The sequence below is a fragment of the Delphinapterus leucas genome, chromosome 21, assembly GCF_059928025.1.
Source record: "Delphinapterus leucas isolate spDelLeu-1000000601 "Yukka" chromosome 21, BTC_Dleu_Yukka2, whole genome shotgun sequence".
Lineage (NCBI taxonomy): Eukaryota > Metazoa > Chordata > Mammalia > Artiodactyla > Monodontidae > Delphinapterus > Delphinapterus leucas.
The window spans coordinates 16,814,618-16,835,911 of record NC_143149.1 but is presented as its reverse complement, the minus strand read 5'-3'; the positions used below and the strand labels follow the sequence as shown (position 1 = coordinate 16,835,911).

The window sequence follows — 21,294 nt, the reverse complement described above, 5'->3', positions numbered from 1 at the left end:
ATAAAAGCTGAGAATTAGACAAGGTGTGGCACCAGGTCTCAGTCATGGCTGTGCACTGGAATCAATGTGGAATTGTAAAAACATAAAAATGCCTCAGCCAACCTTAGCTCTTCTGAAGCAGAATTTCCAGTGGTGAAGTCCAGGCAACTGGTACACAAGCTGGTTTGGGAACACTCACAGAGTTAGATGACATCCTGAATACTGTTTTCAGGAACTCAGAAAGAGACAGGCTAGGAATAAAACTGTCTCAGCATAGCAGACCTCAGCAATGCTTAGTGTCTGAGCCTCTTTAATAGCTCCCATCCCATCCCACACATGAGGATGAAAGCATTATATAAATACATATCCATTGTGGCTAAACTGTCCTAAGTAGGGAATTTCCCCAATTTTACTCTTATCCTCTGTTCTGAACCTACTCGCTCTTTTGTAAAATGTTTCCTGTTCCCATCCCACTGCTTAATACCCAATTTCTTTCTCTCTGTGCAGCCCCCTTGTCCTGATATTTGTTTGGCTTGTGTGTGATTTGGGCAATATTTAAGAGGTAGAATCAAAGCCTTGCTGACTGACTGGATTGGGAGTTTCTAATTTCCGTTTAAAGGTACTGATTAGGCATCTATTGTACTAAGAAATGCAAAGTAAGACTATAAAGCAATAAGACAGCTTCCACAAGCTGCACAAGAAGCATCAGTTTCACAGAGTAGCACTTCATGCTTTATGACAGGAAATCCAGAAAAGAAGAGAATTCTGTGGTACTTTAAGTGTGTACTCTAAGTTTCATTTCCATGTGAAACACCAGTTGACTAAAAAAGTACATCCATGGAGAATCTCAATTAAACTTGATTAATCTTGGTTAAATCTAGCATCTGGTTCAGCAGTAATTCCATAACAGCCCAATAATTCTGTTAAAACACTTCCACTGATTTTTTTTATTCAGAAAAAAAGAAGACAGAAACAAAAATCCTGGTCATTTGCAATATCTATCAGCTTTCAATTTTGCTCTCCTGTTTAAACAAAAACAAATAATAAAAATTATGTAGAAACATGTCATATATAGCCAACTGCTACTAAACATAAACTCATGCTCAGAAATTGTGCTCTCAATTTTGGTTATTATATTACCACACTGCCTATATTAAAATAGTTTAATTAAAATTTTACTTTTCAATTTTATGTTTCATACTACATGGATTTTATTCTTACAAAAAAAATCTTTTCCTGATCTTTAACTCATGTTGCTTAAGGGCTTTTTAAATCCATAACAGCGATTTTAATTGCCTCTGAATTTAAGCATGCCCTAAGCTTCTATTTAACAAGATGGCAATGTTGTATTTTCATAAGTGATAAAAGTTAGAGGACACAAGCCTTACTCTTTTTTTTTCTTTTTTTGGTCATACGCGGGCCTGTCACTGTTGTGGCCTCTCCCGTTGCGGAGCACAGGCTCCGGACGCGCAGGCCCAGCGGCCATGGCTCATGGGCCCAGCCACTCTGCGGCATGTGGGATCCTCCCGGACCGGGGCGCGAACCCGTGTCCCCTGCATCGGCAGGCGGACTCTCAACCACTGCGCCACCAGGGAAGCCCTAAGCATTTTTTAAATGTTGTAAATCTAGGACACTACTTACCTAAATAGGAATACTAATAAATAAACATTAATAATGTGCTATGATAAATATCCTGCACACATCTGAATTCAACTTAATAAAAGTGCTTCAATTTTGTTATTCAATTTTACACTTAGAAATTTTTAAACTGATTTTTATCTCATTTTTGGAAAGCTGTACTATAACAGAGCTCACTGAATTTTGAAATTAGTCAAAGAATTTCTTTCTAGCCCTGGTTCTAATAGTTATAAAAAGTTGATGGTAAATAAATTTATGAAACAGTTTCAGTCAGACCTGAATTTCTTGCAATAAAATATATAAGCACTTGGAATCTGGCGATTTCCAGATATTCTTTCTTGGTGATCTTTTCCCAGAGTTATGATGTCCTTTTAAGGTAATACCACCACATTCAAAAATTAAAAATAAAGACAAAAATTTGAAAATTACAGTAATTAAAAAAGAACATGGATTTATATACACTACTTCTATTGGCTACTGAAAATAGTTGGAAATTATTAAAAATATGCCTACCTGTCCAGAAGTGTTTCATGCAAAAATCCATCTTTCCGGGCCTTTTTAAGAATTTTACTGTCTTCTTTACTTATTTTAAGTTTGTGGTCTTGGAAGCTCTGGAATTTCTTTCTGTTAAGAAAATATCTTTCTTGAAAAATATCTCAAACTTTGATTATACATGTTTACTGATGAGCTTAAAATATTTTTAAAAGTTTTTTGTTTATTTAAAAAAAACTGTTTTTCTTACAACTTTTCAACAACAAAAATGACTTTAGTACCCCACCATCAAAGAGGCAGTTGTTTGGATAGCTCTACAAATTCAAGATTTGGAATATTGGCTGGAGTCTCCTGTGTCCTGGCAACATTTGGTTGGCATTATGTACTGACAATGACAGACACTCTATAGAGTAGGGAGAATAGATTAACTCAAGTGATTTGAGCATTGAAAGCTAGCAGGATGATAATTACAAAAACCGAAGCCTTAAGAGAAGCATTCAGTTTAGTGCTCTGTCCTAGAGTCTACATTATGTTGTCTCTGCTTGTCCTTCAGGTTATTTTATTTTAGGTGCCTTGAGAAGCATCTCACTGCCAAATCTACAGTTCTAAAAGGAAAAAATATACGTACACATAATTGATTTCACACTGTTTAACATTTCCTTTGTCTTCTTCTGGAATATCATCTTTTTTCTTAGTTTCTCTTTCAGCACAGGATCTAATCTGGATATTGGAGATGAGAACCCAACAGGTTACACATTTATCTTCCCCCTGCTCCATCTTACTTATTACAGAAGAACATTCTAGGTGATTTCTTATGCAAAAGAAGAAGACAGTTAACTTAGCAATTAGATTCAGAAAAAGACAGATTCTAGATATGTGTTTTTATTTATATATATAATTTATCTAAATAATTGCTATTATATGTTTCTTTAGAGCCCTTACATCAGAAACACTGAAGAGAAACTTATTTGAAAAGCATTTTACAGATCAGATCCCACTAAGCCAATTAGGCAATCATTTAACTAATTTAATTTTGGCTGCAAAAGTAAATACAGTAGGATCAAATTATCCTGCTATTTAGTGTTCATTTTATAACACTGGAAGTTTAAGATAGTAGCTATTTTACTATGCATAGGATATTACCAACACATTAAAACTTTTAACATAACACAATTTGTTTTCATCTAATTGGAATCTATCCCTTTTAAATCCTCCTTATACTTTCATCAGTTTTGACAGATACTTACTATCACATTCCATAAATTAATTGATACAGATATAGCAATTAGGATCAACTGAGGGGGGTAAGAAGAGGACAGAATTCAGGGCCATGAAACTGGCAATTTGCAACCCAACGGACCCACATTGGAAAGGGATCTCTGTGCCTTACAGCACAATTCCAAGATTGCTTAGAAACTGGTGAGCAGTAGGCATGTGCAAATAATATGTGTGTGTTGGTTTTGGCTGGAGGAGTCCTAGAAGACCTGGGGAAATTCTGGGCCAGGTCTGTGACACAATACTGCTTTTGGCAGGAGGGAATGTGTTCTGGTAGATAAGGCTAGGCTATAAAGGTGGATGCTGACACAGAATAGCAGAGCCTGCAACGTAAAAGGCAAGGTGGAAAGAGTCCTGGATTATCATTGCTCAGAGCTTTCAGGTACCTGACTAACCAGACAGACCCAGGGATATCTGACAGGTACTTCATATAAAAACGGTTGTAATTACTGATAAATATAGCACAGTGTTTTTTTATTTCTGTAGATGTGCAAAGTACTGCACATACATTTGTACTGCTTGTCTTCAATAATCATACTTTTATAATGTAATCCAGATAAAAACAATTCAAGCACGATACAGTAAAATTAAATATAAATAAAATTAAAAATAGGTGAGTCAGAAATCCATCAGCATTTTTCTAATGACTGCTTCCTGAGAAGCAGTGTGGTGTGGAATGTAATTTCTAGAGTCAGTTGGGCCTGGGTACACATCCTGTCTCCACTTTATCTGTGTGACTTCATGAAGTGACTGATCAAAACAGTGAGGATGTAGGGAAGGTCAAAGGTTGTTTCCTCCTCTGTAAAGTTAAGATAACCTCACAGGAATACTATGAAGATAAAAGACAACTATGCATGTGCCTCACTCAGCAGAGTACCTGCAGCTACTTGCTGTAGTTTTGTTTATATAATTGAAAAATATTATGACTAATACTTTTTAAAATATAACAAGAATATCTAGGTTTTAGATTTAAATTTTTTGAGATTTTGGCTTTTGAGAAAACTATGGAAGATAGACCGAAACTTCTAATTCCTGAGCTGTCTAGAATGGTATTTTTTTCTCCATCAGGCAACTCCAAATAATGAAATGAAGAGTTACTGCTATTAACATTCTTGTTTAAAAAGATTAGTGATATTTTTCAAGGTAAAAAGAATACTGTAAGACTGTAAAACTGAGGATTATGAAAATCGAGAACATTTTAAAAATAACATCAAATATATGACACAGAATTTAAAACAAAACATATGCAGATACTTGATAGATGTGTTTAAATTATGCTGATAGTAGAGAAAATATAACATGGATTTTTATGCTTTATTTATAAGGATTAAAGCCACCTTAGAAAAGGCTTTTATCCCTCGTTTCTTTAAGCCTTCCACTCTGGCCCTCACTAATGCATTACACACAGCGAATCTGGATCAGATTACAACATTTTAAAGAGAAGCAGTCACATCATACATGTGACATGTATTAGTCTATAGAAAAGTCTCATGATTACCTTTATCATTTCTTCTTCTCCTGCCGTTTTACTTTTTGCTTCTATATCACCTGCTTCATTGCATCTAATAAAGCAGCTATTTGAGGCCAGTAAAGCCATTTTCCCCTAAATGAACAAAATAGTAAGAAATAAGTTATGAGAATACCTGTGAAAAAAATTCTTAAGTCTTGAGACTAAATTGAATTTTTCCCATGTCTAAAAGTAATCAGGAAAAATAATGTGAAGAAAACCTGGAAAAATAAAAAAAAATACAGAAAAGAAAACCAAAATCACCTATAATCTTACTACTCAAAGATAACCACATTAAATATTTTTAGTATATTCTATTAGTAGGACTAAATTCTAACTGTATGGAATAGAATTATTTCCCTTGGCTTCAGAGATTTATTGAGGATATAACTGATTTAGTGTTTTAAAAAGTTAGCTTTAAAGACAAAAAAAATTATAATAGTAGTGTTTTAAATTTTTCTCCATAATTAGAAAATATAAAAACATATCATAGTTGATTGAAGTATAATCAACTATACTTCAATAAAATAAAAAAAAATGCAGAGAAAATATATCTCATAAAAGCTAGCCTTCGATGCCTTTGAATTTATTGCTCAGAACTTTAAGAATCAATGTCTGAGGGACTTCTGGGTATAGGAAGAATTAAATCTTCTATCATATCCAGTTACAAAAGTGCTAATAACATGGATTTGACTTAATTTCTTATTTGAGGTGGTAAGGGCTGGGTTTTCTGTCACCTGGATGACTTTTGGTAAGCTTGGATGTGGCTGTATAGTCTAAGGTGATTTAAATCTGTGCTGCTGATCTTTCTGCTGAGTACCTTTTTGTAACAAAGTTTTACTTGTTACATCAGGGACTTCTAAGTCTTTCTTTCATTTAAATTTAAAATTTTAAAACTTAGTGTTTTTCCCCAAAATAAAGTGAAATGAACGTCCTCAAATTCTGTATAACTGGTAGTATCTGACTTATCATCCTGGCCTTATCATATGTTGGTGTTTTCTGTTGATATAATGAAAAATATCTATTCAGTTTCTTTGCCCATTTTTAAATTTTTCTTTCTTTTGCTATTGAATGAGTTTCTTATATAATTTGGACATTAACACCTTGTCAGATATATGGTTTGCAAATACTTTTCCCAATCCATAGCTTGTCTTTTCACTTTGTTGATTTTTTTTTCCCCTGTGTTGCACTATTTTTTGAGCTCTTTTTAAGGTTATGAATTCATGTTGGTTTTAAAAAATTTAATGCATTATTGCAGTCCACTTTTCTCGGTTTTTCTGAACATATGTTCTCAATGAATGTTAGAGACTTTCCCATTCACTGACAAGGAACTTTTATAAACAATAAGAGTACTTACATCTTGAAAGACTGGTTCCCATTGTTCTCTTGGTCCAATTGCATCTGAACGCCCAACAACAAGTCCATCTGAATTTATACCTAGGTATTTTCCATAGCCAGATTTCAGGGCAATTCTTCAGATCAATAAAATAGATCAATGTTAAAAACGGAGAGAAAGGAAATTAAATATGGAACATAAAAATAGTATGTGTGTGTATAAAAATTCAAGACTAACCATAGTCCAAATGTTCAAAAGCCACGTGTGGCTAGTGGCTACCGTATTGGACAATGTAGTTCTATGTATACAATTTAATATTCTACTTTCTTAATACAAGTATTATATAATACCTTATATAGCAAACATTTTCCAAATTCATTATTCTTCAAAAACACTACTTTTAATTGATATATAATATTCCATTACAATGTATCATATTGTATTACAGTGTATTAATTATAGTTCAACTCAAGCTTACCTGGAATCAGACAATTTGACAGCTGTAAACTGCTCTGGAGGACTAGGACCCTCATCAACTACAGGAGAAAAAACAATTTGAAATAAATTTGACATTTCTTATAAATATACATATAAAGATACTCTTTAGCTTGAAAGAAGTAGCTCTTTTAAAAACAAACATAAGAATATTATATTATGATGTAATTATAATACAGTATTCATAGTATGAAGAGTTACTTTATCTTCTATATAACTCATGTTTAGTTTTACATACTTAACAAGATAGGTCAGCATGATGCTTATTTAGTCACTTCCAAGATACTATCTCTTTGTATTTTAAAATGCAGTCAGCACATAGACAAATAAGCACTTAATATTTAAAAAGCTAAATGCTTTAATTTATTCAAGGGATGGCCATTCAGACAAAAAGCTACTGCTTTTTAATCTTCTGATTTCTTCGTATCTCATTAGTGCTTCTTCCCATAGGCTAAAAGGAATGAGAAAACTTTAAATTATTAACAGTTATTTAATGCTCCAGATTAGTTTTGGCAAAAGGTCTAAAGAATAAAGGAATTCAAACCTTTGACTCAACCAGGTTTTCTTTTTCTTTCTACTTATTATTTCAATTATTCATATTGTTTTTGATTCCCATGGATACTCTTCTGGAACTATACAGAATGTTTTCAAATGCTTATACTGGAAAGAGGGAGTTGCCAATAACTGGTAAATAGTGAAGAAGGAAAAAAAATGGAAGAGTCAAATCAATGGATTCATTCCTTTGGAATATATTCGAGATTTGTTAGAATTTGGCCTAAGTGAATGAATGTTATAAAATATATACTGTACCCTTTCCCTCCCATTGCTTCTACCAGACACAAACCTTCTTTATGTGGAGCTCCCAGTGTAAAAAGTCCATTGTCAAGTGCATGTATGTAGGTTCCTTTATCCATTTCAATCGCTATGGTTCCTGAAATCTCACCAAAGTTTGTTACTGTCCACCAGATTCCTAAAAAATAAAATCAGTAATTTAAATTTATGTTCTGGATTTGACAGAAGGTTCTTACTTGTTGCTGTTGTCATTATAACATATTTAAAATTTTTATTTTGTAGTTGTAAGAATAATACAGGGAGATCTCATATACCTTTTAATCACTTTCTCCCAATGGCTAACATCTTGCATAATTATAGTCAGTATCAAAACCAAATCCATGAAACTGATACAATCCATGAAACTTATTCAGATTTCATCACTTTTACACACACTCACTTGTATGTTTCTATGCAGGTATGTAGATCTAGGTTACTACCACCACAGTCAAGATTAGGTTCTTTTAAAATGTAAAATAGCAGTACACATGAAGGCACAAAATGATATATAGAGAACAGACTCTCTCATATCAGCCTCCAGTCATCCATGACTGGTTTCCAGAGGCAATGACTACTGCAACTTGTTTCTTATGTATCCCTCCAGATTATAATTACAATTGCTAAGACTGAGGTCAGGGAGCTTATTACGTATATTTTCCTTCTAGGAGTTTTATGGTTTCAGGTCTTACATTTAAACATTTAATTCATTTTGAGTTAATTTTTGTGTATGGTACAAGATAGCAGTCCAGTTTTCCCAACATCATTTATTGAAAAGACTGCCCTTTCCTCATTGCATATTCCTGGAATATGCATGGGTTTATTTCTGGGCTCTCTATCTGGCTCCATTGATCTATGTGTTTGTTTTTATGTCAGTACCATACTGTTTTGATTACTTTAGCTTTATAATATACTTCGAAATCAGGAAGTGTGATACCACCAGCCTTGTTCTTCTTTCTCTATATCGCTTTATTTGGGGTCTTTTGTGGTACATATAAATTTTAGGACTGTTTGTTCTACTTCTGTGAAAAATGCCACTGGAATTTTGATAGGAATTTCACTGAATCTGTAGATTGCTTTGGGGTTAGTTTAGACATTTTAACAATATTAATTCTTCCAATCCATGACCATGGAATATCTTTTCTACATGTCTTCTTCAATTTCTGTCATTAATGTCTTACAGTTTTCAGTGTACAGGTCTTTCACCTCCTTTGTAAATTTATTCCTAGGTATTTTATTCTTTTTGATGCAGTTGTAAATGGGACTGTGAATTTCGCTTTCTGATAGTTCATTATTAATGTATAGTAAATGCAACAAATTTTTGTATATTCATTTTGTATTCTGCAACTTTACTGAATTCGTTGATCAGTTCTAACAGTTTTTTGGTGGAGTCTTTAGGGTTTTCTATATATAATATCCTGTCATCTGCAAATAGTGACATTTTTACTTCTTCCTTTCTGATTTGGATTTCTTTTTCTTGCCTAATTGCTCTGTAGGACTTCCAATACTATGTTGAATAAAAGTGGCAAGTGTGGGCATCCTTGTCTTGTTCCTGATCTAGAGGAAAAGCTTTTCACTGTTGAGTACAAACCTAAATTGTATCCAATTTTTGTTGGGTCTGATAATGAGATAGTGTTATGTATTAAAAGAAAGAGCAAAACAGAAGGAAGAAAAGAGAGAAAGAGAGAGACTGATCTTGTAAGAAATGCACATTTATGTGTATATGTATAATGACTTAGTATCTGTTATTTATTTTAAAATTCTCCAGAAAAATGTATGCATGAGAGATTATCTCACAGTGGGCATGTGTGTAAATGAAACAAGACTGTTAAAATATTGATTATTACTAAAGCTCAGTGATTCATTATATTCATGGAAGATTCATTACGTTCTTTTCTCTACTTATGTATTAGTTTGAAAATTTTCCATGATAAAACATTTTTAAAATTGAGTTAATCACACTGTACAAAATTATCTATTCAGCTAAACAGGTCAGGCTCTTCATAACTAATAAAAAAATTAGTAAAAGTTTAGCTTAAATGAAGCTGGACCTTACCTAATATCATATACACATACTAACTCAAAATGCATCAAAGACCTACACGTAAGAGCTGAAACTATCAAGATAAAACTCTAAGAAGAAAGCATATGGGAGAAGCCTCATGACACTGGATTTGGCAATGATTTCTTGGATATGACATCAAAGGTACAAACAACAAAAGAATAAACAGACAAACTGGACTTCATCAAAATGAAAAATTTTTGTGCATCAAAGGACACTATCAATAGAGTAAAAAGACAACCAGAAAATATTTGTACATCACATATTTGATAAGGAATAAATATCCAGGATATGTAGAGAACTCTTAAAACTCAGCAACCACAAGAAAAGCAACCCAATTCAAATGATGGGCAAAGGACTTGAATAGGCATTTCTCCAAAGAAGATATGCAGATGGCCAATAACCACATGAAAAGATGCTCAACATTACTAATCATTAGGAAAATGCAAACCAAAACCATAATGGGATACCACTTCATACCCATTAGGATGGCTATTATCAAAAAAAAAACAGAAAATAACAAGTGTTCATGAGGATATGGAGAAACTGGAACTCTTGTGCACTGCTGGTGGGAATGTAAGATGGTATGGTGGTTTCTCACAAAATTTCAAATAGAATTACTGTATATGATCCAGCAATTCCATTTCTGGGTCTATACCAAGAAGAAATGAAAGCAGAGTCTTGAAGAGATATCTATACAACCATGTTCACAGGCAAAAGGTAGAAGCAACCCATGTTTTCATTGATAGATGAATGGATAAACAAATATGGTATATACGTACAAAGGAATATTATTCAGCCTTAAAAAGGAAGGCAATTCTGACACATGCTACAACATGGATGAACCCTGAAGACATTATGCAAAGTAAGACAGTCATAAAAGGACAAATACTGTATGATTCCACCCTTCTGAGGTACTTAGAGTAGTTGAATTCATAGAGACAGAAAATAGACAGAAAATAGAATGGAGGTTGCCAGGGACTAGGGGGGAGTAAGGAATGGGCATTTATAATTTAATGGGTGCAAAGTTTCAGTTTTGCAAGATGAAAAAAATTCTGGAGATGGATGGTGGTGATGGCTGTATGACAATGTGAATGCACTTAATGACACTGAATTGTACAATTAAAAATGGCGAAAGCGATAAATTTTGTTATGTATATTTTACCACAATTAAAATAATTTAGTGAGAGCTTTACATAATTTATTTCTGACTTATAGCTATAATTGTTTTCAGTAAAAAAAAAAAATGCTTTACTCAGAATCATTATCAGCATCCTATGATCATTAAAACTTTCTTAAAAATGTAATAGTTAATGATTTTAAATTATTTGTATTTTATATGTTCTGTGCCATTTTGACCAAGTACACTTAATGTTGATTCTCCCCAAATGACCTAGATTCAATATAATTCTCCCAGAAAATCCAACAGGATTTATGGTAGAAAATAATAAATTGTAAAATTTATATGGAAACGCAAAGGATCTAGAAGAGTATAAAGAAGTATAGAAGTATAAAGAAGAAGTATAAAGTTGGGAGATTCACACAACCTAATTTCAAGACTTTATGAAATGACAGTAATCAAGACAAATATATCGCTAGAACAGTAGACGAATCGATGGAACAGAGTCCAGAAATAGACTTAACACATATAAAGTCAATTGATTTTTGACAAAGATACCAAAGCACTTTAATGGTGAAAGGAAAGTCTATTCATCAATGATGCTGGGACAACTGGATATCAATATGAAAAGAAAAGAGAGAAAGAGAAAATAATTTGTAAAATGTATTTGGTTAAATAATATTTATTGGGCTTCCCTGGTGGCGCAGTGGTTGAGAGTCCGCCTGCCGATGCAGGGGACACGGGTTCGTGCCCCGGTCCAGGAGGTTCCCACATGCCGCAGAGCGGCTGGGCCCGTGAGCCATGGCCGCTGAGCCTGCGTGTCCGGAGCCTGTGCTCCGCAACGGGAGAGGCCACAACAGTGAGAGGCCTGCGTACCACAAAAAAAATAAAAAATAATATTTATCTATATTAGGCCTTTTTTAAAATGATATATCAGAATCTCTGGGTTATTAAGCAGTGTAATGATTCAGAGAACCATGTTTCCTCTCTCCTGTGCTTTCTCCTGATGATGAAGAAAAGGCCTCAGCAATGACATCTACTGTGCTAGAGCATAAAAGAAATCTATAACTATAAGTAATATTTGAGCACTTTAAGACAAATATGAGTCGGTCATAAATTCCTTCTACTTCCTTTTTACTACTTATCCCTACTAGGAAAATAATTTTAAAGGGATCTCAACCAATGTTAACTTTTCTCAGAATAAGGTATACAAAACTGACTCACCAACAATATCAAGTTGAATTTCTTCATCTTCTTCTCTTTTTCGCTTCTTCTCTTTGCTCTTTTTCTTCTTACTATAGGAGATAATTTATATAGATGAGTTTAAATATATTGATTTGCCTACTGTCATATGATGGAATCTTAGAAGACTCTTTTAAGATGTACATTGATATATAAATTATTGATTTACAACGATATACATTGATATGCCCTCTTACTTCTAATCCTGAGAAGTCACTTCTGATCCTGTACATACTGTGTTACAGTTAAGAGAACAGACTCTGGAGCCAGACTGCCTTTTAAAAGCCTGATTCTGTCATTTCTTAGCTCTGTGATTTTTGGAAAATTTACTTAATCTCTCTGTAAGTCAGTTTCCCCACCTACACAGTAAGGATAATAATTTAACCCAACTCTTAAGGCTGTTGCGAGGATTAAGAAAATGTGTATCTTCATACATTGCTCATGAAAATGTAAAATGGTGCAGCCACTTTAGAAAAGAGTTTGGAGTTCTCAAAAAGTTAAACGCAGAGTTACCATAGGACTTAACAATTCTACTCCTAGGTATACACCCAAGAGAAAAGAAAACATATGTCTGCACAGAAACTTGTATTAAGAATATTCATAGCAGCATCATTCACAAGCGCCAAAAAGTGGAAACCCAAATGTCCATGAACTGATGAATGGATAAACAAAATGTGTTGTATCCATACAATGGAATATTACTCAGCCATAAAAGGAATGAGTACTAATATAACATAGATGAACCTTGAGAATGTTATCCTAAGGAAAAGAAGCCAGGTACAAAAGGCCACATATTGTATGATTCCATTTATATGAAATATTTAGAAGAGGCAAACTGATACAGACAAGTGGATTAGTGGTTGCCTGGGATTAGGGGATGAGCAGAATGGGGAGTGACTGCTAATGATTGTGGGGTTTCTTTTTGAGATGATGAAAATGTTCAGCAACTTGACAGTGGTGAACCTTGTGAATATCCTAAAAGGCACTGAATTCTACTTTAAAAGGGTGAATTTTATAGTATATGTATTATATCTCAATAATTAAAAGAAAACCCAGAGTGACTTTAAAAAAAAGTTAATATGTAGTACTTAGAATAGTTCTTGGCACACAGGAAGTGCTATGTATGTGTTAATTATATTGATAGTTATAATGATTATAAGACACACTTGTTTGTATTTTCATCACAAAATAAGCTTTCAGAAGCTAACTCTCCCCTCCCTCCTATGAATTCAGACAGTAACAGTTTCACATGTATTCAGGATAAATTCTTGATGCCAGACCCCTAGGCAGAGTTCTCAAGTGCAGTGGCTTCAGTTTGCTCCTTGACACTTTCCTTCCATCTCTCATAAACGTACCTAAAACTCTATCAGACCAGGATGAAATGCTCAACATTTTTGTGAATAATCAACCCCGAGCAAATATAGCAGTTAAAAACGAGGTGGAGGTATGAGTGGGCAGATATCTTTTCCTAAAAATCTAATACTCATAAATCACCACTATAACTTCTTCCTTGTATTTGGCTCTAGTTACTTACTGTACATATTATCTCACTTAATCCTCATAATAATCCTTTTAGAGTATCATTAGTCTCTCCCAATAAACGAATAAATGGAAGCTCAAAGATATTAACGTACCTGCCACAAATCACAAAATTAGTAATTAGTGGAGTCCAGGTTCAAACCCATATCCTTTTCAAAATCCACATCTACATATTGCATTAAAAGCTAATTTTTTCTAGGTGGGAGGGAGACAATGTTGAAAATAATTATTCCTAATTAAGGAAGCTACTGTTATAACCTACACTATCACACTAATACAGACCCACCAAGCATAGATCTGGAGGGGGGAGCGCTCATCAAGGGACCCGAACTTGTGGCTCCTGGGCTATCGGTCCGCCCAGCTAGGGCGAGACTCTGGCGGTGCGTCTCCGCACCGGCGCCGGGAACTGAGTGCATCTCGGCAGGAGGCGAGGCCCAAGGGCTGGGAGCCTGAATGACAGCTCCCGGCGGCTTCCACAGCCTAGCCGCAGGGAGAGGAGAGTGGAGGGTTGTCGGAAAAGAGGGGCAGATTCTCCCGCACAAACTCGCGGTTTACCTCTTTGCCTTGGTTCCCTTGAGCACGAGTTTGGTGGGCTTCACGTAGGAGTATTCGGCCATGGTCGCGGTGACGCTTCTGTATTAAGACAGGGAGCTGGCTCAGGGCAAGATACGTGAACTGGGGCAGAAGCGGGCGAGGGAGGCACAAGAGTGGGGATGGAGTCCAAACTCCCTGAGAACTTACGCAGCAGCGGAGTGGGCGCGTTTCCCCCGAATCCCTGGCCTTTCTCTCCCGAATAATGAGTCCCAAATAGAATTCTACTTCCTGTTGACAGGCTGGGGCTACGGCGACCGCAGAGGGCCTAAATATACCAGCGTTCATTGCTCCGTCCTGAGAACGGGAACCTTAGGGCCTTTCTAAGCGAGGAAACTGGGGAGACGAGCCTTCTGGTGAATGTGGCGGGTCTCACAGCGCTGCTCGGCGTCTTGAGCCACTCTGGAGAGAGCCGCCTGCTAGGTCTCGGGAGGAGACGATAGTTAGATCAGAGGGTGAAATAAATGACTCCGTCAACCCTCCGGACTCTGCACAGCGGACGGGTCCTGACTGCGCCCCGCGGCCGAGGGCTGAGCCGGCGTGTGGGAGCGGGGCGGTGGGGGCGCTGGGTAACACAGAGTGCGTTACGGGGCCTTGGACGACGTCACGAGCCATCTCAATTATGTAAACGTTTATTGTACTGTTTTAATTAGGGAGACTCGAGTAATGTACAGGAAACAAATAGGGAATAAAATAAAAGACAATTAAGTGCCAACATTTGGGCCGAAGCTTTCACTAGTGCTGCAGGAATTTGGGCGGAGGTAGAGTGGGAGGGTGACCTTGGAAACTAATGTAATCAGAGAGGTCTTTCCATATGGGGGGGTCTTGAGAGGCTTTCACAACTTCAATCACCTGTTCCGATCTCATCAGTTTGATAATCCACCTCCCTGATTCCATTTTCTCCACCTTCCAAACCGTCCTCTGTAGTGCTGAGTGATCTCTAAATAAATCGCTGATCATTATTCCCCTACCTAAAATCTATTAAAGGGAAGCCTGTTGCTTTCTGGAGGGAAAATCCTAGCATCACTTAGTAAATTGGTGATTGTGACCTCTTTACCCACCACTGAACCCCTGCCACCTTAATTCCAGTCACACAAAATTATTGGAAATGTTGGAGAGCTCTGTGTTTGCTTCTGCTGCCTAGAATGCTGCTTTAGACTCTTACCCACCCTCTTCATGCGACCCTTTTTTTTCAGCCTTTAAGACAAACTCAGGCTTCGTTTTCTCCAAAAAGCCATGTTTGAATGACTTCCTCTATTTCCCCAAATAGCCTTCGTTTCTCACTCTGTAGTTTAATACTGTGCTTTTTAAACGCAGGAGCCATGGCTTATTTATCCTTGTTTCACCTACACCTGTACCCAATGCCTGCTTCACAGTAGACCTTGCCTAAATGTCAGTTAAAATAGTAAGAGTCTAAATCCTGGTGTGGGATAATGAAGAGAGTGGAACAGAGTGTGACTTGACTAGATAGGAGGGATTGTGATAGAAAAACACAAGTAGACATATTGGATGGGTAAGGAATAGCAGGCCATTGGAAGCCAATTCCTTATTTATTTATCAGCTGTCTCTGCAAAGACACTGCTTGGTGATAGGAGAATACAAAAGATGCTTAGACTCAGGGCCTGATCTTAAGGGCCTTCATCTAAATAAATAATGTGCAGTGAGAGGCAGTATAACACATAATTAAGAGTGTAGCTTCTGGAGACAGACTGCTTGGGTGGACAAACCTTGCTGTCTTCGTAAGTTAGATGACATAGTCATTTAACCTCCACATAACTATGTTTCTTCAGCTATAAAATGGGATGATACCTCCTAGGGTTATGATGAATATTAAGAGAGTTAATATAGGAAAATACTTTTAAAAGTTCCTGATAAATAGTACATCATAAATGTTAGCTATTATTATTAGATATCAAAGTGCCCTGAGAAAGATATAAACAAAATGTTGTGGCAGGATGTGGTGGTGACATGTTATAGGAGTTTGTGCTTCTGTCTTGCTCTAGGGATCAGGAGAAGATAAATAGTCAAAGTGGCATCTGAGAAGGGTCTTGAACAATGGGTAGGGTTTTGATAGCTGGAGATGGGTGAGGATAGGCATGTCTGATAGTGGCAGCAGTATTAGCAAAGGCATAGAGATAGAAGAGTAAAGGGCTTGTGTAAGGAGCAGTGGGCAGCCCTGTTGTTTGGAGCACAGGGCATGTAGATTAGAGTGGTGGGAACTAGGATTGAGAAGGCAAGTTGGGGTCATTTTTTTTAACTTATTTAAAATTTTATTTTCATAAGTTTATTTATTTTTGGCTGCTTTGGGTCTTCATTGCTACGCACGGGCTTTCTCTAGTTGTGGCGAGCAGAGGCTACTCTTCCTTGCGGTGCATGGGCTTCTCATTGCGGTGGCTTCTCTTGTTGCAGAGCATGGGCTCTAGGTGTGTGGGCTTCAGCAGTTGTGGCGCGCGGGCTCTGTAGTTGTGGCTCGCGGGCTCTAGAGCGAGGCTCAATAGTTGTGGCGCACAGGCTTAGGTGTTCCGCAGCATGTGGGATCTTCCCAGACCAGAGCTCGAACCCGTGTCCCTTGCATTGGCAGGCAGATTCTTAACCACCGTGCCACCAGGGAAGTCCCTGGGGTCATTTTTTGGCTGAAGAATTTTTTTTTTTTTTTTTTTTGCGGTACGCGGGCCTGCCACTGCTGTGGCCTCTCCTGTTGCGGAGCACAGGCTCCGGATGCGCAGGCTCAGCGGCCATGGCTCACGGACCCAGCCGCGCCGCGGCACGTGGGATCTTCCCGGACCGGGGCACGAACCCATGTCCCCTGCATCGGCAGGCGGACTCTCAACCACTGCGCCACCAGGGAAGTCCCTTGGCTGAAGAATTTGCATGAAATCAGTAAGCACTTTAGAGTGATTAAATAGTAGTGGGGTGAGATGAACAAAGTGGTATTCCAGGACACTTATTCTGCAGCAGTGGGTATGATGGGTTGTGTAAGTGACGCCAGGATTCTCCCACTCAAGCCATAGCTCTTTGTGACATAGAAAAAAAATGGAAACCAGTTTGAATATTAAAGAATCTTTGGCAATATTAAACTCTTGATTCCTGCTGGCACCACAGAATCAAGACAGGCCCAATTCAAACCTAACTCAAAGCAAAACCATGACAAATGGTTTACTAGATTAGTATCCAGTCTAGTTTGTAGAATCTAAGACGATGCTTTGTACTGGAATAGAGATAAATTCATGACTCTCCCTTCTAGTCCCACCCTCTGTTTTGAAGTTAAACAGCCGCTTTTTTTTTTTTTAATTAATTTTATTTTCAACTCCTCCAGGTTTCTGTGGGTTTCAGGAGTCACATAAGTCCTCTAGGATCTTGATGAATTGAGGAGGTGTGAGTAAACATGTTTTTAGCAAGGGGAGAAATTGGAAATTCTGTTAACATATTTTCCATTAACATTGCCAAGTTTTCAAGGTTATTCAATGAGAGGGATCCTTGTGCCATTTTCCAAGCTTTACTGACCTTAAGAATCGTTGCAGGGAATTCCCTAGCGGTTCAGTGGTTGGGACTCGGTGCTTTCACTGCTGTGGGGCCGAGTTTGATCGCTGGTCGGGGAGCTAAGATCCCACGAGCTGCGTGGTGTGGACAGAAAAAAAAAAGAATCACTGAAGATATTTTTTAGAAACACTTACCCCCAGGCCCCTCATCTAGAGATTTTTATTCAAGAAGATCACTGATGGGACCCAGGAATATGTGTTTTTGGTAAGTGTCACAAATGATTCTTAGTGGTCAGGCAAATTTGGGAAACATTGACCTAGAATTTATGTTTTCATGACTGGCAGCTGGAGAAGGTTGTTCCCCAAACTTCTATCTTTTCTGAAAATTAAATATTTAGTTTTTAAGAGGAAAATTTTTATAGCTAGATACAATGTTTATACACATACTATATGTATTGTACTATACTGTATCTTTTGTCATTTGTATACTTAAAGATGGGTAAGAATACTATGAGAAAAATTAGATATTAAATGAAAAGAGAAGTGTATGGAGGTAGAGAATAATGGGAGAGGTGTGTTTATTGCTGTGCAGAAGTAAAGTCCAAAATGATAGAAGTCTGAGGTTGCAAATAGCACTTAGTAAGGTGCAAGAGCTTCAAAATCATTTCTGAAATCTTTGATGTTCAGTTGTAAATGGTGACTTGGGACTAGATTTAGGGGAGAAACCAATTATGCTTTAAAGTGTTCTTGTAAAAAGGGCTTTAAATGAAGGAAAATCCTTATATTTACTTGAGTTAATTTAAATGGGAAGTTTTTAACAAATTACTAACGCTCCCCTTCTTAAAAATTTTCATTTGAAATGAAAATTTGAAAAACTGATGTTTATGCTCTATTAGCATCCTTATGCAAAGATTTAACAACATATTTTACATTTCCAAGTTTTTATTTCTTAATTTTTCTGGAAGGAATTGTTTTACCTTGAGTTTTTAAAAGCAAGGTAAAACAATTTATTTTGACAAGTGCATATGGTACATTCTTCCCCAGTGTTTTTGTGGCAAAAGATTAGGTTTAACAGTGATTGCAGTATGAGAGCAGTGGGTCCAGACCAATTTCACTAACTACTAAAATTGTGTTCTGTTGTTTGGACTAAAAGAAAATGGAGGCAAAACATATAGATCTGACATGAAAACATCGACTGTTCTACTCTCTGTTTCTATGAGACAGTACACACACACAACACACACACACACACACACACACACACACATATATATACCACATCTTATTTATCCATTCATTCATAGACAGACATTTAGGTTGTTTCCATCTTTGCTATTGTGAATAATGCTGCATCGAACATGGAAGTGCAGATATCTCTTCGAGATACTGATTTCCTTTCCTTTGGATATATACCCAGAAGTGGGATTACTGGATCATATGGAAGTCCTATTTTCACTTTTTTAAGGAACCTCCATGCTATTTTCTACAGTGGCTGCTCCAATTTACATTCCTACCAACAGTGCGTAAGGGTTCCCTTTTCTCCACATCTTTGCCGGTACTTATTATCTCGTCTTCCTGCTAATAGTCATTCTAACAGGTGTGAGGTGATATTTCATTGTGGTTTTGATTTGCATTTCCCTGATGATTAGTGACATTGAGTGTCTTTTCATATACCTGTTGGCCTTTGGAAAAATATCTATTCCGTTCCTTTGTCCATTTTTAATAGGTTTTTTTTCTAATGAATGAATTTCTTATATATTTTGGATATTAATCCCTTATCACATATATGATTTGCAAATATTTTCTCCCACTCTGTAGATTGCCTTTTTAATTTGTTGATTGTTTCTTTTGCTGTGCAGAAGCTTTTTGGTCTGTTGTAGTCCCACTTGTTTATTTTGCTTTTGTTGCTTGTGCCTTTGGTGTCACATCCAAAAAATTATTTCCATGACCAATGTTGAGGAACTTTTTCTCTATGTTTTCGCTTAGGAGTTTTATGTTTTCAGGTCTTATATTTAAGTCTTTAATCATTTTCAGTAGAAATATTTAACATTTCAAGAGTGTTATGTAGGCTATCATGAGCACATCTTCTAAGGACCTAAGCTGGGACATTCTGGACTATACTCTTTATGGATTTACCCCTGCAACATGTAACATTGTCTAACATACACAGAAGATATATAGAGTACAAGATGACAGGACAGGAGATATATGACATTCTACCACATTCTATCATTATTTTCTCACTTATCAAAGCATCTTCTTTTTTCTTTTTTTCTGTTGACACATTACTAAGCAGAGCCCTATTTACTTGTGCTGGAGAGAAGGAACATTTAAAATACATGTCTTAGAGAGAGAGGGTATGAAGAAAGTGGTTTCAAATAGGTTGATGACATTGAAGGGTGCTCTTTGTAGAGAAGTTAATACATAATTCCCACAATATGGAGCACTTCCCCATATGAGGGAGGCCTGGAGTAGAGAAATAGTTTCTGGATTTTGCAACACAGCTTGGGTGTGGGGGATGGGAGATGATCAATCAAGTATTGTCCTTAAGAAATGGAGTAGGTGGAAGCTACTTCAGAGAGTATGTGCTTTAAAGCGTCAGGTCTCAAACTTTTTGGTGTCAAAAAGTTTATACTCATAAAAATTATTGAGGACCCTTTAGAAGTTTTTTAAAATATGGATTATATCTATCTATATTTACCATACTAAAAATTAAAACTGAGAAATTTAAAAAATTATTAGAAAATAGACCTATTACGTGTTAACATAAATAACATTTTATTAAAATTGATGAGAAGAGTGGCATTGTTTTATATTTTTGCATATATATCTTTAGTGTCTGGCTTAACAGAAGAGATTTTGGTTCTCCTATCTGCTTCCACATTCAATTTCTTGTGATATCACATACCGGGCAGCTTATGGGGGACTCCAGTGTACACTGGGGAGAAGATGGGGGTGGGAGAGGCAAGTAACATCTAAGTACTGTCACGGAAAGGGCTTTGACCTTGCAGGCTCCCTGAAAGGGACTCAGGGCCTCCCAGCGTCCCCTGGACCACGTGAGCACAGAGTAGAGGGTAAGTTCAGATGAGAAAGCAGCCTTTGTGGAGGGTTTTGTTGACTGGCAGGGAGAGCGGGGTTAGGGAGTGTGGAAATGAAGGTTGTGCTCTTCTTTCCTTTCATTTTCCTTTACACTCTTGTTAGAATTTACTTTTTAGATTACAGTATTGCCAGAAATTAGGAATTGTGTGAATGGACATCATTGATACTGCTTGATTAAAGACTTATTTTGTCCATCTTCTAAGTTTTTGGTGCATTCAAAGAAGCTTTCTGTCTCATTTTTTCCCACACCCCAATTTGGAATTTATAAAGTGCCCTTGAAGGTGTATTTAGATGATGTGTCTCCCTGAATACACTTTGATATCACTTATAAATCTCTATAAGCATTGCTATGCTGTCCTTAAAATACAAATATGACACTATTCCTCATGTAGGAAGGGCTACAGAAACCTAAAAAAATGATATTTTTAATACAACCTGATGCTACTTGAACAAAATGTGTCTACTTTCTTATGTGTCCACAAGGTGCTGCTGTTTCCCTTCTAATAACACAAGGCAGCTGCTCCCAAGAACACAAGGTACTCAAAAAATTACTGCCGTTCCTATTCCATAATTAGTAAGTTTTCAGGGTGCAATTAGGTTTGTCCCATAGAA

At 36.6% G+C, this 21,294-nt stretch overlaps 2 protein-coding genes across 6 annotated transcripts in view; one reads left to right on the top strand and one right to left on the bottom strand.

Moving 5' to 3' along the window:
- Window positions 1-21,294, top strand: part of L1TD1 (LINE1 type transposase domain containing 1) — a 1,087,927-nt gene that overhangs the window by 18,139 nt on the left and 1,048,494 nt on the right. The gene's annotated exons all lie outside the window — the stretch shown is intronic.
- FRG1 (FSHD region gene 1) lies at window positions 898-14,553 on the bottom strand. Its single transcript, XM_022571056.3, has 10 exons — window positions 14,255-14,553; window positions 14,069-14,146; window positions 11,957-12,027; window positions 7,567-7,692; window positions 6,706-6,763; window positions 6,249-6,363; window positions 4,883-4,987; window positions 2,738-2,829; window positions 2,131-2,241; window positions 898-1,001 (listed from the first exon to the last, which is right to left on the bottom strand). Exons 2-10 carry the CDS (start codon window positions 14,128-14,130, stop codon window positions 965-967), a joined length of 777 nt encoding a protein of 258 aa, XP_022426764.1. The 5' UTR covers window positions 14,131-14,146; window positions 14,255-14,553; the 3' UTR covers window positions 898-964.

Bases quoted from the DNA above. Each gene is read 5' to 3' on its own strand.
- FRG1 (XM_022571056.3), bottom strand. From the start codon at position 14,130: ATGGCCGAATACTCCTACGTGAAGCCCACCAAACTCGTGCTCAAGGGA. The intron at 12,028-14,068 runs GTAAACCGCGAG...TATCTCCTATAG, and splicing joins AAGGGAACCAAGGCAAAGAG to TAAGAAGAAAAAGAGCAAAG. The intron at 4,988-6,248 runs GTAAGTACTCTT...TTGTTCATTTAG, and splicing joins GGGAACCAGTCTTTCAAGAT to GGGAAAATGGCTTTACTGGC.